This window comes from Biomphalaria glabrata, chromosome 7, assembly GCF_947242115.1.
Source record: "Biomphalaria glabrata chromosome 7, xgBioGlab47.1, whole genome shotgun sequence".
Classification (NCBI taxonomy): Eukaryota; Metazoa; Mollusca; class Gastropoda; family Planorbidae; genus Biomphalaria; species Biomphalaria glabrata.
The window spans coordinates 7,435,226-7,456,162 of NC_074717.1; the positions used below are offsets into that span (position 1 = coordinate 7,435,226).

The 20,937-nt window shown below is 36.4% G+C and overlaps 1 protein-coding gene across 2 annotated transcripts in view; it reads right to left on the reverse strand.

Annotated features, from left to right (window-relative positions):
* Nucleotides 1–2,685: 2,685 nt before the first annotated feature.
* Nucleotides 2,686–20,937, reverse strand: part of LOC106063775 (sodium-coupled neutral amino acid transporter 7-like) — a 44,438-nt gene continuing 26,186 nt past the window's right edge. For both annotated transcript variants that reach the window (XM_056034312.1, XM_056034311.1), the window contains exons 3-10: nucleotides 16,383–16,581; nucleotides 15,302–15,443; nucleotides 14,412–14,504; nucleotides 13,592–13,649; nucleotides 12,244–12,378; nucleotides 6,717–6,841; nucleotides 4,690–4,889; nucleotides 2,686–3,273 (exon numbers count right to left, since the gene is read on the reverse strand). In XM_056034312.1, coding sequence (XP_055890287.1) covers nucleotides 3,062–3,273; nucleotides 4,690–4,889; nucleotides 6,717–6,841; nucleotides 12,244–12,378; nucleotides 13,592–13,649; nucleotides 14,412–14,504; nucleotides 15,302–15,443; nucleotides 16,383–16,581 — 1,164 coding nt within the window. In that variant the 3' untranslated portion in view covers nucleotides 2,686–3,061. The remainder of the gene's footprint in view (nucleotides 3,274–4,689; nucleotides 4,890–6,716; nucleotides 6,842–12,243; nucleotides 12,379–13,591; nucleotides 13,650–14,411; nucleotides 14,505–15,301; nucleotides 15,444–16,382; nucleotides 16,582–20,937) is intronic.

Genomic DNA, 20,937 nt, shown 5'->3' on the forward strand with positions numbered 1-20,937 from the left:
GTCTAGCTGTCTATGTAAACTATATTATAATTATATTGTGAAATACTTTCATGTTCCTCCTTAGATAAACATAAATGAATTTTTTCACAAATTGAAAAGGGCTTTCATAAATACATTGGAAATGTTACCTCTATTATCCTTATTTTTAAAAGTGTCATTTCATTATAATATTTTTTTTTTAGAATTTTTGTTTCATTCGTTTTGTTTTATATTTATATGAAGACTTTCAAAATGCTTTTAGTTTTTTTACATTAAAGGTCTATAGTTTGTTTGTTTTTTTAAATAAAATGAGAGACTTTAATATGCGTTGATTTGTTTATGCATTGAGCTTGTTGGTGAGACTATAATCTAGTGTGATACAGTTGACTCATTAGTTTGACGGTGACGTGGGGGATTACTGAAAACATCACATGACCAAAGGTTAGCTGTACTTAAAGAAATTTAACTGTGGATTTCTTGTTAATTCTATTAATGTAGAAAGATTGTGTCTTAGACTTTCAAGAGTAAAAAACAAAAGATGAAAAAGAAAAACACTTGATCTATAAATTCTAAACATGATTTAGCTTTCAGATAGGCCTGTACTAAATTACAATTTAAACCTACCCTAAATTTGAACAAAAATATATGCATCCGTATCGTATATTAATTACATGAATTTAGGTCGGTCACATGACGGATTACCGAGTCTGTCAGATTATGAAATGTTGAACTGCCAAGATGAAACGTTAGTCCTATAGATCTAGCTCTGTTCTAGTAATGTATATCATGATGTTTCACAACACCTGCTTATCTGCCTTTATTTTTTTTGTCTTTCTGAGTATTTTATTAGGTTTTATTTTTGTATTTGAAGATTATGGTTCAATATTTTATGTATAATTGCTATTACTTTTGAGTCTTCTATCCTGAAGGCTTTCTTAGTTTAGTGATTTTACTAAAAGTGTTACTCTAGTCAAATGTGAATATTCGTTTGCTATGAATCTCACTGCTCTATTTTGTGTCTGTTTAAGTTGCTTAGTTTTCGTTGAGTTGAGGGGTCTCAAACAGAGGGTGCATATTCCATTATTGGCCTAACCAAGGTTAAATAACATTTTAATTTTATGTTCTTATTTGATTTAGAGAAATTTCTTTCAATAAGCCCTAATGCTTTGTTTGATTTTTTTGTTAGTTTCATAAATAGGGGGATGCTATGACAGTTTTTTTTTATAACACCTAAGTATGTTACTGGTTTGCCATGAATAAGATAAGTGGAATTAATTTGTTTTAGTTATTTTGTTACTCTTAATAACTGACATTTTTCTGGGTGGAAAGACATCCTTCAATTTGATTCCCATTTCTGTAATTCATCTAATGAATCTTTTTGTAAAATTTCTGTATCTTGTGTTGTTTTTATTGTTCTATATATTACGCAATCGTCTGCAAATAATCTGACTTTTGTTCCTGAACTAATGCAATTTGGTAAATCAGTTATGTACTTTAAAAAAAAGTAGTGGACATAAGACTGTTCCTTGAGGTACACCTGAGTTTACTGTTATAGGTGTTGATTTAGAGACATTTATTATTACAGTTTTTATCAGAAAATCTTTAATCCACTGATGCAATGGACCATCAATGCCAAAATATTTTAATTTTTTAAGCAAACTATGGTGGTGAACTTTGCCAAAAGCCTTGGAAAAATCCAGTCCCTTGGTATTCTGCCCTGGTTAAGAGATGCCTGATAAAGTATTTTGTACACTGGTGCTAGCTCATTGCTTAGTTCTTTGAGTAATCTAGCTTATATTTTGTCTAATATCTCGAGACTCTGATCTGAACCCTCCGACATGTAAAATGAGAACGAAGAGTGCAAGAAAGGTAACTTTAAAAAAAAAATTATAACTTTTTCAAGAATTTTTGAACATTCAAATATGAATACGTCATTCAAATAATTAATCCTAATTCTAATGAATCCTCGCCGACTCGTATCCATGACTAACCAAAACACACACACACAAAACATATGTAGAATATATAGATTGCCTCAAATAAAAAAGAGAAGCACATTTACATGTGAATTTACAAAGAGTTGGCAGTAGTTATCAAGCTGCTGATTTGATCGCGTAGCACCTGTCTTTTGTTCTGTATAGTTCCATGGTTCACCATGTTCCATTATCTATTCAACTACCTTTTTTTTAAAACTCTTTCATTCAAGAATCTTTCGCACCATTCCACATTCACACCACTCTGCGCACCGACCGTGACTCTTACTAAGCTACAATCCGTTCTCAAGAGCCTGCTCATATCAAGGCTTTATCGCTTTGGTGTGAGGAATGTGACGTCAATATAAGGGTTCACACTTTACATCCATTCTCTTGATAGTAATTGCTACTACTAATTGGAATCCTAGGTGGTCATTAGATGGCTACTCAACACATTTGAAGTATACAATAATAATAATAATTTTATTTATAAAGCGCTGTTAACAAACAAAATGTAGGCTCAAGGCGCTGTAATAACATTACAAACACAAACACGACAGCTAAACTGACAATTAATCTAAACAAGTTTTAAACAGATAGGTCTTAATGTTCTTCTTAAAAGTGTTGTAGCATGTTGTCTGTCTGAGATCAATGGGGAGTGAGTTCTAAGCCTTTGGTCCGTGTACTGATTCTCGCTTTCACGGGAAGCCAACGGAACTTGTGCAAGAAGCAGAATCTCGTCATCAGATGGATTGGATTCAATGATTTACTTGTTAAGGAAACAAGAGTTCTGTTAGTTTATGTGATCGGTGTCTTGTATCTACCCTGGGATCGTGCAATGACTGGCTCACTCAGAGGTTGTTATGTTTAAAATTGTATTTATTTCTTAAGAATGGTCTCTTTCCATTCGTAACGACTTACTGAAATCAGATTAAAACAAGTATAACTTAACAAATAACATTTTACTTAACAAATAACATTTTTATTTTATTTACAGAAGTACAGGCTCGGATCTGGTGCTTTTAGAAATAGATCTATTTCGTCACCTCATCTCTTATTGTTAAAAAGAAAAGTGAATGATTTAAAAATGTACAGCAGTAGAAATACAGTCAAAGGGTGGTAATAACATTGCAAGTAAACTTTGCAGAGTCAGGTTCAGCCCCTTGAAGGTTTTGTAGAATTGACTGCGCCAATGTAAGTCCAAATATAAATGTTCCTATTATAATATACATTATAGACAAAGCCTTTAGGAAATGTTTTTTCTTTGTTTGTTTCTCTCCAGATTCTAGTTTATTTTGTACCGTCTTCAGCAAACACATACCTGAAAATATACAGTAGAAAAGTCTAAATAGTCTTGAACCAAAACAATAAAGAAAACTAATCTATGGCAAAACGATTTTAACTGAAGATATCCATTAGAATAGCCTAAATAGTCTTTACTGTGCCTTACTGGCATCATAAACCAAGGTATTAGGGTTACTGACCACACGATGACCTGCTAACTATCGTAATAAAAACGCAAGCTAGAAATCTATGGCTTGATTACAAGGTCTTCGAGGGCTTGCTAAGACCGTCCTCTAGGGAACAGTACCAGGAAAAAGAAGAAGAGGCAGGCAGAGAAAGCGATGGGAAGACAACATAAAAGAATGGACGGGCCTTGAAAGAAAAAAATGTCATCTATCAAAAGACAAATTTAACTAGACCTTTTCGAGACAGCCAGGCAAACCAGGCAGCTCAACAGCAAAATGTAAACCAGGTTTAAAAAGTGTCTTTAAAAGCTGTTTTTATTCTGTTGTCACTGTTTGGATTCTTTTGGAGATTTCCAAACATTGGAGCAAATAACAATTTGCAAATTTTAGGGTGAATATTAACAGTTGTTTTTTTCTTTTCCATTCTATATTTTGGTTGCTTTACCTGGCAGCAGACGGCTTCTGAATGAGACAGCTGGAGACAAATACCGCGGGATACAGACTTTTGAGACCGAAAGGAAATCTACAGCCCCGAGGACAGGCGAAGGCAGCATAAAAAGAATCTAAAACGACCACCGAAAGACTTTGATTTGTTTAAAACTGTGCTTTACTGGCCTTTCATTAGAGGGAGGAAAAAAAAGTGGGTCGGCTTAAAAGTTTGTCTTTGAAGGCTTCTTTTGGAGGATGCCCAAATTTGTGCGATGTTATTGCAATGCTTACAAGAAAAAAGGACGCCTAATTTAAGCTATCTCGACATGACCAACGCATAATTCTTCGACCCAGAACCGGACACAACAGAATGAGACAACATATGTTCCGGAAGCTAAAAGTTAGGACTAGTGAAACCTGCCTTTGTTGAGCATCATCAGAGAATGCTGACCATGTCCTTCAAAGCTGCATACTACATCAAACGGCCCGAACAAGATTCTGGCCCCAAACTCTCCTATAGAAGAAAAACTATAAGGAGAACTGCCTGATCTGTAAAATACTGCGCGGTTCATCTCAGATATAGGATTACTGATCTGAACCCTCCGACATGTAAAATGAGAACGAAGAAATTGCAATGCTGGCTGTTCTACTGAATATACATTGTTGAAGGAGAGGCGTTAAGTAGGTAATGTAGTATGTGGGAGGGGGGCGTTATTAATGCTATCAAACGAGAAAGCCTCAACGGAAAAACCTAAGAAAAGTCTGCATACTAAATATTAGTGGCGCAGCATGGGTATGTGCTCGTTTTATTTTATTTTACTTTTTCCAAAAAGATTTACCTGGAAAGATAAAGATAAAAACAGCGGAGAATGCTCCAAGTAAATGGATAATCACCCCAATGTTGGGTATGAATACAGAAATCAACAGACTGGCAGTGAACCAGGATAGAGTCAGTATGATGCGTCTGGTGTTTTCTTTGACTAAAGATTCTGCTGCCGACATTCTCCAGACCGTCCTCCAGAAGCAGTCAAAAGCAGCTCTACGAAATTATAAAAATATATTATTAATAGCAATAACTTATTAATATAACAATAATAATAACAATATACCCTATTGTTATATCAACCGAGGGAATAATGAGAACTGACCTCACAGATACATTCAAGGCCCTTAACATTCCTAAGAGGATTCTCTTTGCCTGTCAAAGGGCGATACTGCTGCAGACCTGCCACATCGCCAGGAAATTCCCCAGTGGAAACTGATAAAAGTACTACTATGAATTCCGTTTCTCTTTAACGAAACTCAACCCTGGCAGTGCCAGAGAAATGAATACTGTAATATAATAATAATGATAATAAAATATCAGTCCTTGATATTATTTGTTGATAGGTTTCCCACACTGGTTGTTACCGCCATCATTGGAATAAAAATCTGTCAGGATCAACCTCAGAACTTACAGCCAAAGCGTCATGATTAGCGCCAAAACATCTGGCTAGTAGAAAGCCCGATTGCTGCTCTTAGTACACATCTCCAGAATACTCTTTCTTTAGTCTGGTGCAACTCAAAATGAGCGTAGGCGTCAAGCACCATGTGTACAAGTCATATTTGGTAGAAACACCAATTTTCTGATTGGTAGAAACACTAACTTTCTGCTTAGTAGAAACTACTAGAAACACAATTTTTCTGCTTGGTAGAAACACTACCTCTCAACTTGGTAGAAACTACTAGAAACACAATTTTTCTGCTTGGTAGAAACACTATCTCTCTGCTTTTGTATACTTTTATTTATATTAGAATTTTATTCGTTTTTTGTATACTAGAGTTGTGAATGGAAGATTTGTGAACCACAGAGATGTGAATGGAAGATTTGTGAACCACAGAGATGTGAATGGAAGATTTGTGAACGACAGAGTTGTGAATGGAAGATATGTGAACCACAGAGATGTGAATGGAAGATTTGTGAACGACAGAGTTGTGAATGGAAGATTTGTGAACCACAGAGATGTGAATGGAAGATTTGTGAACCACAGAGATGTGAATGGAAGATTTGTGAACGACAGAGTTGTGAATGGAAGATTTGTGAACCACAGAGATGTGAATGGAAGATTTGTGAACCACAGAGATGTGAATGGAAGATTTGTGAACGACAGAGTTGTGAATGGAAGATTTGTGAACCACAGAGATGTGAATGGAAGATTTGTGAACGACAGAGTTGTGAATGGAAGATTTGTGAACGACAGAGTTTTGAATGGAAGATTTGTGAACGATAGAATAGTGAATTATTATTGACTCCATATTCAGCCAGCTTTTCTTTATTAGCTAAACTCCTAAGGTCTTCAATCATCCAAGATAATGTGCAGGCAGCAGTTGTTTAGCTTTGGAAATGTCTCATTTATATGAATAGCTCTACATTCCTAGTCTGCTAGCGCCACATGGTCAGGTGTTTTTATGTGTATTTCCTTAAACTTTTAAGATAGTTGAATATCCTACCCACTGGATACCCACCTCATACTTCATGACTGCAGAGTTGAGAATGACAGAGATCAGCGACTGTTTACATATTTTATTTTACGAGTTTCATACGTTCATTTAGGAGTGACGGTCATTATTTCCAAGCCCAGCTCTCCTGCAGAATGGCAGGAATGTCGGCGGGATCATTGTGATGACAATCATGTATTTGCAGTTTATTTTGATATTTTCGGCTAACCCCTAGTGTAACTCCCCCAGAAACAGAGTTATGGTAGACACAGTTTTGAATGTGAGAATAATAACAGTCTGACAGTAATGAGGCAGAGTCGAAATAGAATTTACCTCCCTTAGTACCACAGGTTAATTCATCGTTAGTATGTGACAGACTAGAGCTTACTTGCCACAGTAGCAGCTGACAGGATATGTTGTGCAAGTCTTGATTGCTAATAGTACTATAGCTACCATGACTGCTGCATCAGGTTGAAAAGACAGCAGGATATCATTGGTGATGTTTTCTCCAAACTTTAAAGAAACAATGTATACCGGACATATTAAAGGATTAGATTATGTTAAACAAAAATAAGATTAGATTTAGGAGGCGCGGTGGCTGAGTGGTAGAGCGCTTGGCTTTCTAACCGGGGTTCTTGGCTTCGATTTCTGCTGAAGACTGAGATTGTTAATTTCGGGATCTCTTTTGAATCATCCCAGCTCTAACGGGTACCTGACATTAATTGGGGACAAATAAATGCTGTTGGTAGTCATGCTGGCCACATGACACCCTCGTTAACCGTGAGCCACAGAAACAGATGACCTTTACATCATCTGCCCTATAGATCGCAAGGTCTAAAAAGGGAACTTTACCTTTAGAGGAGATTTAACCTTTTAAATTTCATGGAATCGAAAAATAAAAAAGTATTTAACAAAATACTAAACCATTAGTACTGCGTTGTTTTTTAAATGAAACTTTATCGAATCATCGCATTCTCCTTTGAGATACACATATAATTGAAAGTGTAATGTCTCTTGTTTTCGTTTAGTCAGTGTTTTGAGTTAGGGTTATAGTTTTATCTTCGTGTTTTGATTTGGGGTTATAGTTTTATCTTCGTGTTTTGATTTGGGGTTATAGTTTTAGCTTCGTGGTTTGAGTTGGGGTTATAGTTTTATCTTCGTGTTTTGATTTGGGGTTATAGTTTTAGCTTCGTGGTTTGAGTCTGGGTTATAGTTTTATCTTTGTGGTTTGAGTCTGGGTTATAGTTTTATCTTTGTGGTTTGAGTCTGGGTTACAGTTTTATCTTTGTGGTTTGAGTCTGGGTTACAGTTTTATCTTTGTGGTTTGAGTTAGGGTTATAGTTTTATCTTTGTGGTTTGAGTTGGGGTTATAGTTTTAGCTTCGTGGTTTGAGTTGGGGTTATAGTTTTAGCTTCGTGGTTTGAGTTGGGGTTATAGTTTTATCTTTGTGGTTTGAGTTAGGGTTATAGTTTTATCTTTGTGGTTTGAGTTAGGGTTATAGTTTTATCTTTGTGGTTTGAGTTAGGGTTATAGTTTTATCTTTGTGGTTTGAGTCTGGGTTACAGTTTTATCTTTGTGGTTTGAGTCTGGGTTACAGTTTTATCTTTGTGGTTTGAGTTAGGGTTATAGCTTTATCTTTGTGGTTTGAGTTAGGGTTATAGCTTTATCTTTGTGGTTTGAGTTAGGGTTATAGCTTTATCTTTGTGGTTTGAGTTAGGGTTATAGTTTTATCTTTGTGGTTTGAGTCTGTGTTATAGTTTTATCTTTGTGGTTTGAGTTAGGGTTATAGTTTTATCTTTGTGGTTTGAGTCTGGGTTATAGTTTTATCTTTGTGGTTTGAGTTAGGGTTATAGTTTTATCTTTGTGGTTTGAGTTAGGGTTATAGCTTTATCTTTGTGGTTTGAGTCTGGGTTATAGTTTTATCTTTGTGGTTTGAGTTAGGGTTATAGCTTTATCTTTGTGGTTTGAGTTAGGGTTATAGTTTTATCTTTGTGGTTTGAGTTAGGGTTATAGTTTTATCTTCGTGGTTTGAGTCTGGGTTATAGTTTTATCTTTGTGGTTTGAGTCTGGGTTACAGTTTTATCTTTGTGGTTTGAGTCTGGGTTACAGTTTTATCTTTGTGGTTTGAGTTAGGGTTATAGTTTTATCTTTGTGGTTTGAGTTGGGGTTATAGTTTTAGCTTCGTGGTTTGAGTTGGGGTTATAGTTTTATCTTTGTGGTTTGAGTTAGGGTTATAGTTTTATCTTTGTGGTTTGAGTTAGGGTTATAGTTTTATCTTTGTGGTTTGAGTTAGGGTTATAGTTTTATCTTTGTGGTTTGAGTCTGGGTTACAGTTTTATCTTTGTGGTTTGAGTTAGGGTTATAGCTTTATCTTTGTGGTTTGAGTTAGGGTTATAGCTTTATCTTTGTGGTTTGAGTTAGGGTTATAGCTTTATCTTTGTGGTTTGAGTTAGGGTTATAGTTTTATCTTTGTGGTTTGAGTCTGGGTTATAGTTTTATCTTTGTGGTTTGAGTTAGGGTTATAGTTTTATCTTTGTGGTTTGAGTCTGGGTTATAGTTTTATCTTTGTGGTTTGAGTTAGGGTTATAGTTTTATCTTTGTGGTTTGAGTTAGGGTTATAGCTTTATCTTTGTGGTTTGAGTCTGGGTTATAGTTTTATCTTTGTGGTTTGAGTTAGGGTTATAGCTTTATCTTTGTGGTTTGAGTTAGGGTTATAGTTTTATCTTTGTGGTTTGAGTCTGGGTTATAGTTTTATCTTTGTGGTTTGAGTTAGGGTTATAGTTTTATCTTTGTGGTTTGAGTTAGGGTTATAGTTTTATCTTTGTGGTTTGAGTTAGGGTTATAGTTTTATCTTTGTGGTTTGAGTTAGGGTTATAGTTTTACCTTTGCTTTGTTTCACTCTTCACTATTGCGTTACATTTCTCCTAACAGATATCACACTTTGAGTTTATAGGTTGATAGAAAGTCCTTCTAGATTTAAAGGTTCAATCAATAGGTCATGTTGCAAATGACAGAAGCACTTCAGCACACTGGACCTCATTCACCAATCGTAAACAAACAACATTTAGTCACGTGATCTTATTGATAAAACAACGAAAAAAAAACTGTCACTTGACAACCATCATGAATTAAACATGAGATCGTTAATTATATAGAAGATATAGAGCACCACGTGGCTAAATGTTGTTTGTTTACGATTGGTGAATGAGGTCCATTGTGATCGAGACATGACGGGAACAAGACTAGAGCACAGATAAGTTCAAGAGTTATCGGAATCTGAAGTCACAACCAAGAGCTAAGTGGTTACGCCCCGCCTCAAGGCGGCCCATTTTGTTTTCCAACTAGACTTTCACCGGAACCAATCGTTATATTGGTCTGCGACCAATGTTTAGACCAAGAGCTCGTCGCCAAGTCACTGGTATGACGTCAAAACCTGTGGGCAGTTTAGACTAATAGCTCGTCGCTAAGTTAAAGGTCCGACGTCAAAACCTGTGGGCAGTTTAGACCAATAACTCGTCGCCAAGTCACAGGTCCGACATCAAAACCTGTGGGCAGTTTAGACCAATAGCTCGTCGCTAAATTAAAGGTCCGACGTCAAAACCTATGGGCAGTTTAGACCAATGGCTCGTCGCTAAGTTAAAGGTCCGACGTCAAAACCTGTGGGCAGTTTAGACCAATAACTCGTCGCCAAGTCACAGGTCCGACATCAAAACCTGTGGGCAGTTTAGACCAATAGCTCGTCGCTAAATTAAAGGTCCGACGTCAAAACCTGTGGGCAGTTTAGACCAATGGCTCGTCGCTAAGTTAAAGGTCCGACGTCAAAACCTGTGGGCAGTTTAGGCCAATAGCTCGTCGCCAAGTCACAGGTCCGACGTCACAACATGTAGGCAGTTAAGACCAATAACTCGTCGCCAAGTCACAGGTCCGATGTCAAAACCTATGGCGTGGTAAAGAGCTTTTCGTTGAAGAACTTGTAGAAGGCCTGACAACTGATCTCAAACGTCACAGTTTGCGACTTGGTCTCGGTCAGTGTTCAGGCCTTCTCTAACGACTGGTTTCGCCTTTACCAACAGTTGCATCTCAGGGTCAAGACTTATTAGAGTCCTAGGCATCTTCTACAGACAAACAAAGGTCCTTTTTTAATTCGTTTATTTTCACTCCTCTCTCTCTCTCCCTCTCTCTCTGTTCTCTCTCTCTCTCTGTTCTCTCTCTCTCTCTCTGTCTCTCTCTCTGTTCTCTCTCTCTCTGTTCTCTCTCTCTCTCTCTGTTCTCTCTCTCTCTGTTCTCTCTCTCTCTGTTCTCTCTCTCTCTCTCTCTCTCTGTTCTCTCTCTCTGTTCTCTCTCTCTCTGTCTCTCTCTCTGTTCTCTCTCTCTCTCTCTCTGTCTCTCTCTCTCTGTTCTCTCTCTGTTCTCTCTCTCTCTCTCTGTTCTCTCTCTCTCTCTGTTCTCTCTCTGTTCTCTCTCTCTCTCTCTCTGTTCTCTCTCTCTCTCTGTTCTCTCTCTGTTCTCTCTCTCTCTGTTCTCTCTCTCTCTCTCTGTCTCTCTCTCTCTGTTCTCTCTCTCTCTCTGTTCTCTCTCTCTCTCTCTGTCTCTCTCTCTCTGTTCTCTCTCTGTTCTCTCTCTCTCTCTCTGTTCTCTCTCTCTCTCTGTTCTCTCTCTCTCTCTGTTCTCTCTCTCTCTCTGTTCTCTCTCTCTCTCTGTTCTCTCTCTCTCTCTGTTCTCTCTCTCTCTGTCTCTCTCTCTGTTCTCTCTCTCTCTGTTCTCTCTCTCTCTCTGTTCTCTCTCTCTCTCTCTGTTCTCTCTCTCTCTCTGTTCTCTCTCTCTCTGTCTCTCTCTCTGTTCTCTCTCTCTCTGTTCTCTCTCTCTCTGTCTCTCTCTCTGTTCTCTCTCTCTCTGTTCTCTCTCTCTCTCTCTGTCTCTCTCTCTCTGTTCTCTCTCTGTTCTCTCTCTCTCTCTCTGTTCTCTCTCTCTCTCTGTTCTCTCTCTCTCTCTGTTCTCTCTCTCTCTCTGTTCTCTCTCTCTCTCTGTTCTCTCTCTCTGTTCTCTCTCTCTCTCTCTATTTTTTCTCTCTAGCAATACAACAGGACGCATACAAATATTTTTTTACATATAAATGTACATAGCTAGCTAGTCGTGCATAGTAAAGTAAAAAAAAAAGTAAATTGCCCCTTTCAGACCTTGAGATCTAATGGGCAGATGATGTAAAGGTAATCTGTTTCTTTGGCCGACGAGGGTGTCATGCAGCCAGTATCGATCAACCACTTTTTTTTCCCTTCTTCGACTAATTTCAGGTACCAAATAGAGCTGAGTGGACTTAGAGGTGTCCGAAAAATCCCAAATATTGAAAAATTCTTTGGTCTTCACCGAGACTCAAACCTGAGACACCGTGGTTCAAGCCACTCAGCCAACACGCCCCACAACCACATCGGTTAAATAAAGTCAAAATTATTTTGTCTCAAAAAGACGTTTTTCTGTTAGTTAAGACTTGTGATCACGTTAGGGCTAAGTAACACGACTACATGGGTAAGTTGGACTAGTTGTCTGGAGATATAACGTCCAATCTCCAGGTGTCTGTAACGTTGGAAGTGCATTGGCCTTGCTTTTCGTCTCTGGCGCTTGTCTTCTGCCAGCGATGTTCTCTTTTCTTCAGCAATTTGTGCGCCAGTTTTCACAGCGCGACCGTCACGATGCTCTATCATGTGCTTCTGTCTCCCAGGTGGCTGTGTCAGTGTATTACGGTGGTATTAGGCTTCTATCGGACAGTGTCCAGTTTGAAAACGCGCCAAAATTGATCTTTTTTGTCCATTTACCACCACTTGTCCTTTCTGTTAGGGCGTTTTAGAAACTTCTAGACTTTCCGTCCTGTGTTATAATAGTCCTAGCTTTAGAGACTAAACTATAGGTTAGTATGTTACCTGTAAATAGCCCAGGGCAGCAGTCCCTGTGTAGGTTATTACACAGACAACCATCGCCAAAGTCAGAGTCTTGGAGAACTCTTTTATGTTTCTTTGGTTCATGCACGAGTAGATAGGAATCACACTGATATGAAACTGAGTTCAAATAAAGACATTTTGTAGCTTTAGAAAGTAGCTAATAACATTGACAAGAAAATAACAGACACATTATTATTACTTTGTACAAAGTTTACAGACATTTTAAGCTACTATTTAAATACTTTTTGTTGCCTCTTAGGAAGATGGTTATAAAATAACCCTTCCAGAACTTGAGATTTATAGGGCAGATGATGTAAAAAAAGAAAAGGTCATCTGTTTCTGTGGCCCAGGGTTAATGACAACTGCCATTACTTTTTTCCAGTATTAAAAGGTGCCCATTATTCTAATTTGATATTGGGCTTATTTTAAAATTGATCTGATATTCATGGGTTTGATTTTCAATGGCTTTATTTTCGTTTGGGCAATTTTTAATTGATTTATTTTTACATAGATTTTATCAACTCTGTCTGTCTGACTGTCTGTCTGTTAAAAAGTGAGTACACGTTATTTCTCCCTCACCCAATCTTGGATCAAGTTAAAATTTTGCACAAATATGACTTGTACGTTAAAAAAACAAGACTCGATTATTTAATTAACTATTGGTAATTAATTATTTTGTTAGTCATCGAACAAGGAAAATATATTGTGCTTGACAGATATGGTTATAAGACATTATAAGTTGAATTAGTCTTCTTTATACTTTGTGCAGAGAATTAGGTCATCGCTAGCACAATGGTTAGTGCATTGGCTTGAAGAGTCTTGAGCTCTTGAGGTCAAATTCAAGTCGTACATCGTATTTTTATATATACAATCAAAAAGCGATCACAGTAACATTCACGCAGATACACTCCCTCCCCCTCTTTATCCCGCCTTTCCCAAATGGTCCGGACCAGTGATTGGATTGTATTGCATTGAAAAAGCTAATAGCATGAAATTGCGCTAAATGTTTTTAATGACACAGATTTATTATTGTTAGTCTAGATCTATAACAAATTTAATAACATTTTCAAATCCAAACTAATTGATACAATTATGGTTATTAAAGCTTTGTTTAAAAAAAAAAAGGATTTTTATTTTTTGTTCTTGTTATTTCATAAGAGAGTAATTTGAGACAAAAGAAAAAAAAAGTGAAGAGAGAAAAGAGAGACTAAGTTAAAAAAAGAGACACAAAAAAAAATGAATAGAGTCAAAAAGAAAAAAAAGAAGAATTTAGAAGAAGCGAAATGCCTTTGTTAATTTACAGCAAATACTCAAAAAACAAACTTTGTACCTGATATGCAAAACAAATTTCAGGTATTATCAAGAAAACATCAACCCAGGATTTTGGGCTGAAATTGCAAGCAGAGGCATTAAAATGTATAAATATTTTATGACAAAAACACATCATTGTAAAAAAAAAAAGGTTAAAATATATGTTGATACAATATATTAAATTTTAAATTTAAAAAGTTTCTCTCTCAGGAGACTAAATAATGCCATTCAAGGGCGTAGCCTGGATTTTTTTTTAGAGGTGTGTGTGTTGGGGGGAATTTTTTCCTCCCCCCGCCATGTATATATATATATATATATATATATATATATATATATATATATATATATATATATAATATCCTGCTATTAAAAAGTTTTAGATCAAAAATCTAATATGTTATTCTTTATTACTTAGGACTTAGATCCTCCCGCGCCGTTCGGCGCATTGTGCGGAAGCACCTAAAATAAACAAAATTAAAGCAAAAAATCAGTCACAAAGTTCCACTCCCCCCCTGGCTACGCCCATGAAACCATTAATTGCCATTGTATCTAATTGTCTTTGTAATTTTATCGATAGCGTTGTTCGATTTTGAATTTTAAAGTTTAAAAAACACTGACAGACAAACAGCGCACAAACAATACACAAACACACACACATACATGTGTGTGTGTGTTGCAGCTTAAAAACAGAAATGTATAGAAAAAAAGCTTTATCTGTTATTGTTATTATTATTATTATTATTAAACTTATATAGAGCTGTTAACAAACATGAGGTATAGGCTCAAGGCGCAATGACCACATTCCAATCACCAAACATTTAAATTCTCAATCTACTTACGACAATAACACAGATCCTGGTTCTTTATGAGGCAGGAAATACTTGATTGTTACTAAGCAGACGATATACAAGATTCCAAAGACTCCAAGCACACTAAAAATTTATTTTTTAAAACAATTTATTGTTTTAATTTAGAAATATGCATACATCGATGAAATATATTGTCGTTTATATTTACGGATATAAGGACAGACGTTTACTGAAAGTTTTATATGAATGTCTAACTATTTTAGGGTATTAGTTTTAAGCTCATATAGTTGGGATTGGAGAGGGGGGGGGGCGAAAGAGGTATGGAGGACAAAAGGAGTTTAAAAAAAAACTTTTTTTTTTTAGCAGCCCCTGAAAGGGGAACAGACGCTATTAGTTTTGTGTGGTCCGTCCGTCCCGTTTAGATCTCGTACACTAGAAAAGATTGTGAAAATCCGACATCACAATATTTTAGTCCATTCAAAGTTCTGATGCAACGGTTACTTTTTTCTTTTCTAAAAGTGAAAAATTTAATTTTTTAAATCAACTATGCAAACACTTTTTTCATAAAAATACACCATTTGAACAACTATTGACAAACACGGGAGGCTATTTAGTTAGGGAGATGACTTTTATCATAATTCTAACACATATATGCTAACGGTTTTAGATTTTTTTGTATACAAATGTATTGCTAAGTTTAGTAGGTACTGCCATACTAACAACTACATTTACAAAAAGTTTTTTTTACTTTTTTTTTAAAGAGAAAACAATCTATCTAATATTCATATAAGTAAAACATAATTTAATACAACAATTAATAAGTAGTTTTTCATATTATAGCCTAACCCACAGCATGTGGACACAGTGCCGACCCATAAAATAGATTTAAAAATACAAACAGATGAACTCCATATTCCTACCTAGCGTATTTTAGAAAGTCAATACTCCGACAGAAACACAAAGGCAGGATGAAAACAACAGATGAAACAGAGATCACGAATGCCCTGGACATGTAGAATGGACTGCTTTCACAATACAATGACTTTGCAACTTGATAAAAAACTAGAAAAAAAAACAAACTTCTAAAAGCTTTTGTCATATAAAAATGAGAATATTTCTAAAATATTTATTTATGTATAAGTAACATATTTTAATAACATTTAGAGATATGCTTATAGTTGCAAACTCTTTTTCCAAAGCTCACTCTGTCTATCTGGTAAACATTTTGTAAACGTAATTTTTCCCACACCTAATCTGGGACATTTTGCGCAATTATTTCTCCTACCTACAACACAAGAATCAATTTAAAAAAAAAATTGGTTAATTAACTATTGGTAATTAATTATTTTGTTTCATATCTCGAACAAGGGAAAGAAATCATACTTGACTGAAATGGTGCTATAAGCTGTATTAGTCAACTTTATAGGTCGACGTCTGTGTCATGAAAAAGGACAATAGATAGCTGGATCATAAACACACACACACTCACACACATATCTATATCTATATATATCTATGTATATATCTATATATCTATATATATCTATATATATGTATGTATATATATATATATATATATATATATATATATATATATATATATATATATATATATATATATATATATATGATCCAGCTATATAAAACATGCCATTCATTTTGCTGTAATCTCTATATTTATAAATATCTTCCTATGGGATGCGTCCCAAGTAGCCTGAAATAGCCAAACCAACTTCTGGCCATCAAAAAAGTGCTACATCCTGGCTTAACCTGCTATCCTGTACTGTATCGGATACCTGCTATTGCTTTGGACAAATCAGGTGCGACAAAGTTTTGAACACAGCTTATGCCCAGCGGCCCAGGCTTTTAGCTCATATCTTTGAAATATATCTTTGGAATTTCACGACTGAAGGAGGCAATCACTAAACTATTGAAAGATGATGATGTCTTGTTATGGTAGTAAAAGTACTTACACCTTGTTATGGTAGTAAAAGTACTTACACATCTCCCATTGGTCGCCAATGATGACAAGAAAGGTGACACATGTTCCGAAGCTGACCATAACAATCATTACTGCACAGGCAAGCTGGGCGACTGGACCACAGATTGCACTGACCACATCTTGATACGTGTTGCAGTTTTTGATGTCCGAGCAGTGGACCAGAATTAGAATGGACGTGACGATAACCACCAACAACATCTGCACTTACCGAAAACAACAAAATGTTTTTATTTCAAAAGTCACGTGATTAGCAGAAATAAAGGAAGTTGATGAATATAAAAAAACATTGTTAAATGGAAGACGCGGTGGATGTGTGTTAAAGCTTTTGGCTTCTAAAGCGGGAGTCCGGGTTCAAATCTTGGATTTTTTTTTCTGGATCTTTATGGCGCCTCTGAGTCAACTCAGCTCTAATGGGTACCTGACATTAGTTGGGGAAAAGTAAATGCTGTTGGTCGTTGTGCTGGCCACATGACACCCTCATTAACCATAGGCCACAGAAACAGATGACCTTTACATCATCTGCCTTACAGATTGCAAGGTATGAAAGGAAAACTTTACTTTTAGAACAGATTTTAATTTCGGGAAAAAGTAAAAGCGGTTGGTCGTTGTGCTAGCCACATGACAATCTTGTTAACTTTTACATAACCTGTCCTCTAGAGCTCATGGTCTGCTTTTATTTGGATCTCAAATGTGTGGCATACAACAGCCTCAAAACATTCAGTTCACATTTCGTTCATACTGTTCACATTTCGTTCATACTGTTCACATTTCGTTCATATTGTTCACATTTCGTTCATACTGTTCACATTCATACCCTGGAAATATATAAAGAATAGGATATAATTGTTTCATAGCTAAATAATAACAACAATGCAGTCAAACTCACCATACAGGCTATTGACAGTTTGTCTGGTTCAAATCTAGTACACTTTATATCTCCCACTTCCCATTCTCGGATTAAGTTGAAACTTTGCCACAATTATTCATTGTTCCTAGCAAAAAATTGAATCAATCGAAAAAATAACCAAATAATTAATCAAGTAGTGGTAGTTATTACATTTTATTTGATATAGGAAAAGAGAAATAAATCTTATAATCTTGAGATATTTGGTTGTAAATGTACAGTTCTTTCCCTTATATAAGCTTTGTTCTTTTTACAAGTATTTTTTAAAGTTTACTTGTTTTTATGACTACTTATGTTCAGTGCATCTGATCGTATTTTGCTATGTGGATTTCTTTTTCTATTTATTTATTTATTTTAAATATTTTTTTTTATTTTTTTCCTGGCATTAGGATTTTTTTAATTTAACTTCTCTGCAAGAAAGGGATGTTACTGATCATGGGCGTAGCCAGGATTTTTTTTCGGGGGGGGGGTGGGATTTTTTTCTCCCCCCCCCCCCACCCAGCGAAAAAAATATATTTATATGCATGTATGTGTGTGTGTGTACATAATCTTTATTACATTCTGACCCATCATTCTTTTGGAAGACGCTTATTGTGCCCTAGAATAGGTTCTTCCTGGAGTTGGTGGAAAAATTGTAGACTTCCGCTAATACTAGCAAGGGGGTCTGGGGGAGCGCTAGGAGCTCCCCCAGCGCGGGGCGAAGCCCCGCCGCCAAGCACGATTTCTGATATTGAAAGCCAACAAAATGCATATTCTGAGGTATCTATAGTGCATTTACCAGCTATTAAAAAGTTTTATTTCAAAAACCTAATTGGTTATTCTTACTGACTTACACCCTCCCGCGCCGTTCGGCGCATTAACCGTCAAGCTGTTTCCACAAAAATCTGTCACTGGTAATGTCTGAGGCCTCTTCCCACCTGCTCTGAGGACCTCCATGAATGTGTGGCGCCAAGTTGTACTTAATAGGATGTCATTGCAACTCTTCTTATGCCTACTTCATTTTGTCGGAGAACATGTCACAATCTTACTAAGAGGTCGACTCCCAGTTCGGCATAGGATTTCCTTGATTGACACCCTATCTCTATATCTGACTCCTAAAATCTGTCTAAGCCATCTTTGTTGAGCCTCATTTAGTGTTTTTCAATTTCGTTAGATGACTATTCACTGCACTTTATTAATTGAGCCCCGCCACTGGTAGAAATGTGTAACCTCTCTTGAATACGCTCTTGGAATTAAGTGACTGTAGTTTGCTTTAGATTTTATATCGAAAGGGGAAGTTTATTCGTCAAAATCATCTGTTGGGGGTTTTAAATAGAGATGGGAATCGAACCCAACTTTTAAAGTTCGGGTTCGGTTCGGTTCGGTCAGATTTAAGTTCGAGTTCAGTTCGGTTCGATGAGGAGTATAGTTCGGGTTCGGTTCGGTTCGGTCAGGTCTAAAGTTCGGGTTCGGCTTGGTTCGATGTTATGAAATTATGTAATAGCAACATTAAGTTATAAGGTTTAATGCAATTTATTAGTTAAAACTTTTTTATTTGAATTTTTACATAAAACAAATACTTTGCAATATATAATAGGCCTATGGGCAATACTTTTTCCAAAATAATGTTGCCTACATATATTTAAAGCGTTGTAAAAATTTCTTAATGGAGATAGAAATAAAGATGCGGCAGGTTTTCGCTCAAGTAGGCAAGTGGTTTCATTCAGGGCGTGACTCGGCGCTAAGCGAATTTTTTTAAAAGGCTAATATCGATGTGCTTTCTTTCAGAACGCACTATTTATCATAATAAAAAAGTCGAGGGCCATATTAAATCCAATAATAAAGAGGCAGACCTGGCCAATAGAATTATGCAAGGGACATTCTAGGTAGGCCTACATATTGCGCACGTACTTCTATAATGGGCGTGATCTTTTTAAAGAAATATTCTTCATGTAAAGACGTCTCTATCGAGGATTTTTTTTCACACATAAGTCGTCACTATTATAAATTGCAATATACGGAAGAAATGCGACTATTCTGTGACAAAAAAAAATGCAGAAGAATCACACTAGCGGAGATGTTTTAAAATGTTTTCTTCAAAACGATTTGACCCACATTGTGCATACGCGCCTAGCAAAAAGCAGTCTTCAGTTGACAAGGTCTTATTAGAAGATAAAATGACATCTCCTACTTAATATATTTTAATTTTTAAACATGTAGTTATACTAATATTCAGATAAGTTACACTAAAAATAAAACTTTTTTTTTTCGAAGCCCCCTCTCTTTGTTAGTTGGTCGTTGGTTTATCGCCTACAAACAGCTAGTACAATTGAACCAATATAGGCGTTTTATATTTTTACCGATAAGGATAGTATAGATGGACTTCTTATGGTCCGACAGTTATGCTGGGCAGGGCACGTATCCCGTATGGGAAACGAACGTATGCCAAAGGCAGTCTTTTTTTTGGTGAGCTAAAAGATGGTCAACGTTACAGAGACGCCCCATGGAAACTCTTCAAAGACCAGCTTAGGAGTCAACTTTCCTTAGCTGACATAGAAGAGAGAACCTGGTTGCACGTGGCCTTAGAACGAGTCAGTTGGAGTTCACTCCCGAAGGCCGCGGGATACACATTTGAGACCAAAAGAAAATCCGCTGCCGGGGACAAACGCAGACGCGAAAAGAAAAACTAAATCGACCACATGCGAACAGTGGTTATGCTTGCCCTGGATGTGGCAAAATATGTAGGTCACAGCTGGGCCTGCGCAGCCATGGGAAAAACTGCATTCCTCACTAATCTTCGGACTCGAAGACAAGCCTTATAATAACATATAAACTTAATACACTTTCAAATAAAGTTCTTATGTGAACAACTCAATATAGCCTAACTATTATTACAATATTCACATATTTAACTTGTGATAGAGATGTAATATTAATGAAATATACTGATATTTAAACAAAATCTAGGTCACCACAAAAGAACGTCTTTACTCTTTCATGTCTCAAGATTGTTTGCCGTTTCACATTTGCATTACGCTAATTTCATCATCCTTAATGCATAAACACCAATCAATCGCTTAACCTCTTCTTACCGCCACCAGAAAACACACACACACACACTCTATGACACCCCTTTTTGTCAAGAGGTTGTGTCTCCCCATCCCCCAATTCAAGATACTAAACATCCCCACCCACTTGAGAGGACCCAAAGTTTGAGAAATGCTGCATTAAAAATACTGATGATCAATGCAAAACAGAATAATAGTAAAAATATATAGATAGGAATTTTTCATCATTAGGGGGCCCGGGAGGGGCTAGACCTCTTTGGGGGCCCCTGCATTTTGCGTAATATTGAATATTTATTGTAAAAAACACTAATTTGGGGCCCCCTTCAAGTGGGGGCCGGGGGGGGGGGTTACATTTCTCACCCTCCTCCCCCACCCTTGCTACGCCACTGATAATATTCCAATATGGAATACTTCAAAATTTTGTAAAAATAAATCACTTAATAGAAGATAATTAAAATTTATTTTAAACTAGAACACAAATGAACCTATTTATATCTACTCTCTAATCGGCAAAAAAAATATTCTACTCTTAACTAACAGCCATCTCAAATAAAAGTGTCAATGTTTTAATGTTGACTTTCTACTTACTAGGAACTTGAATCT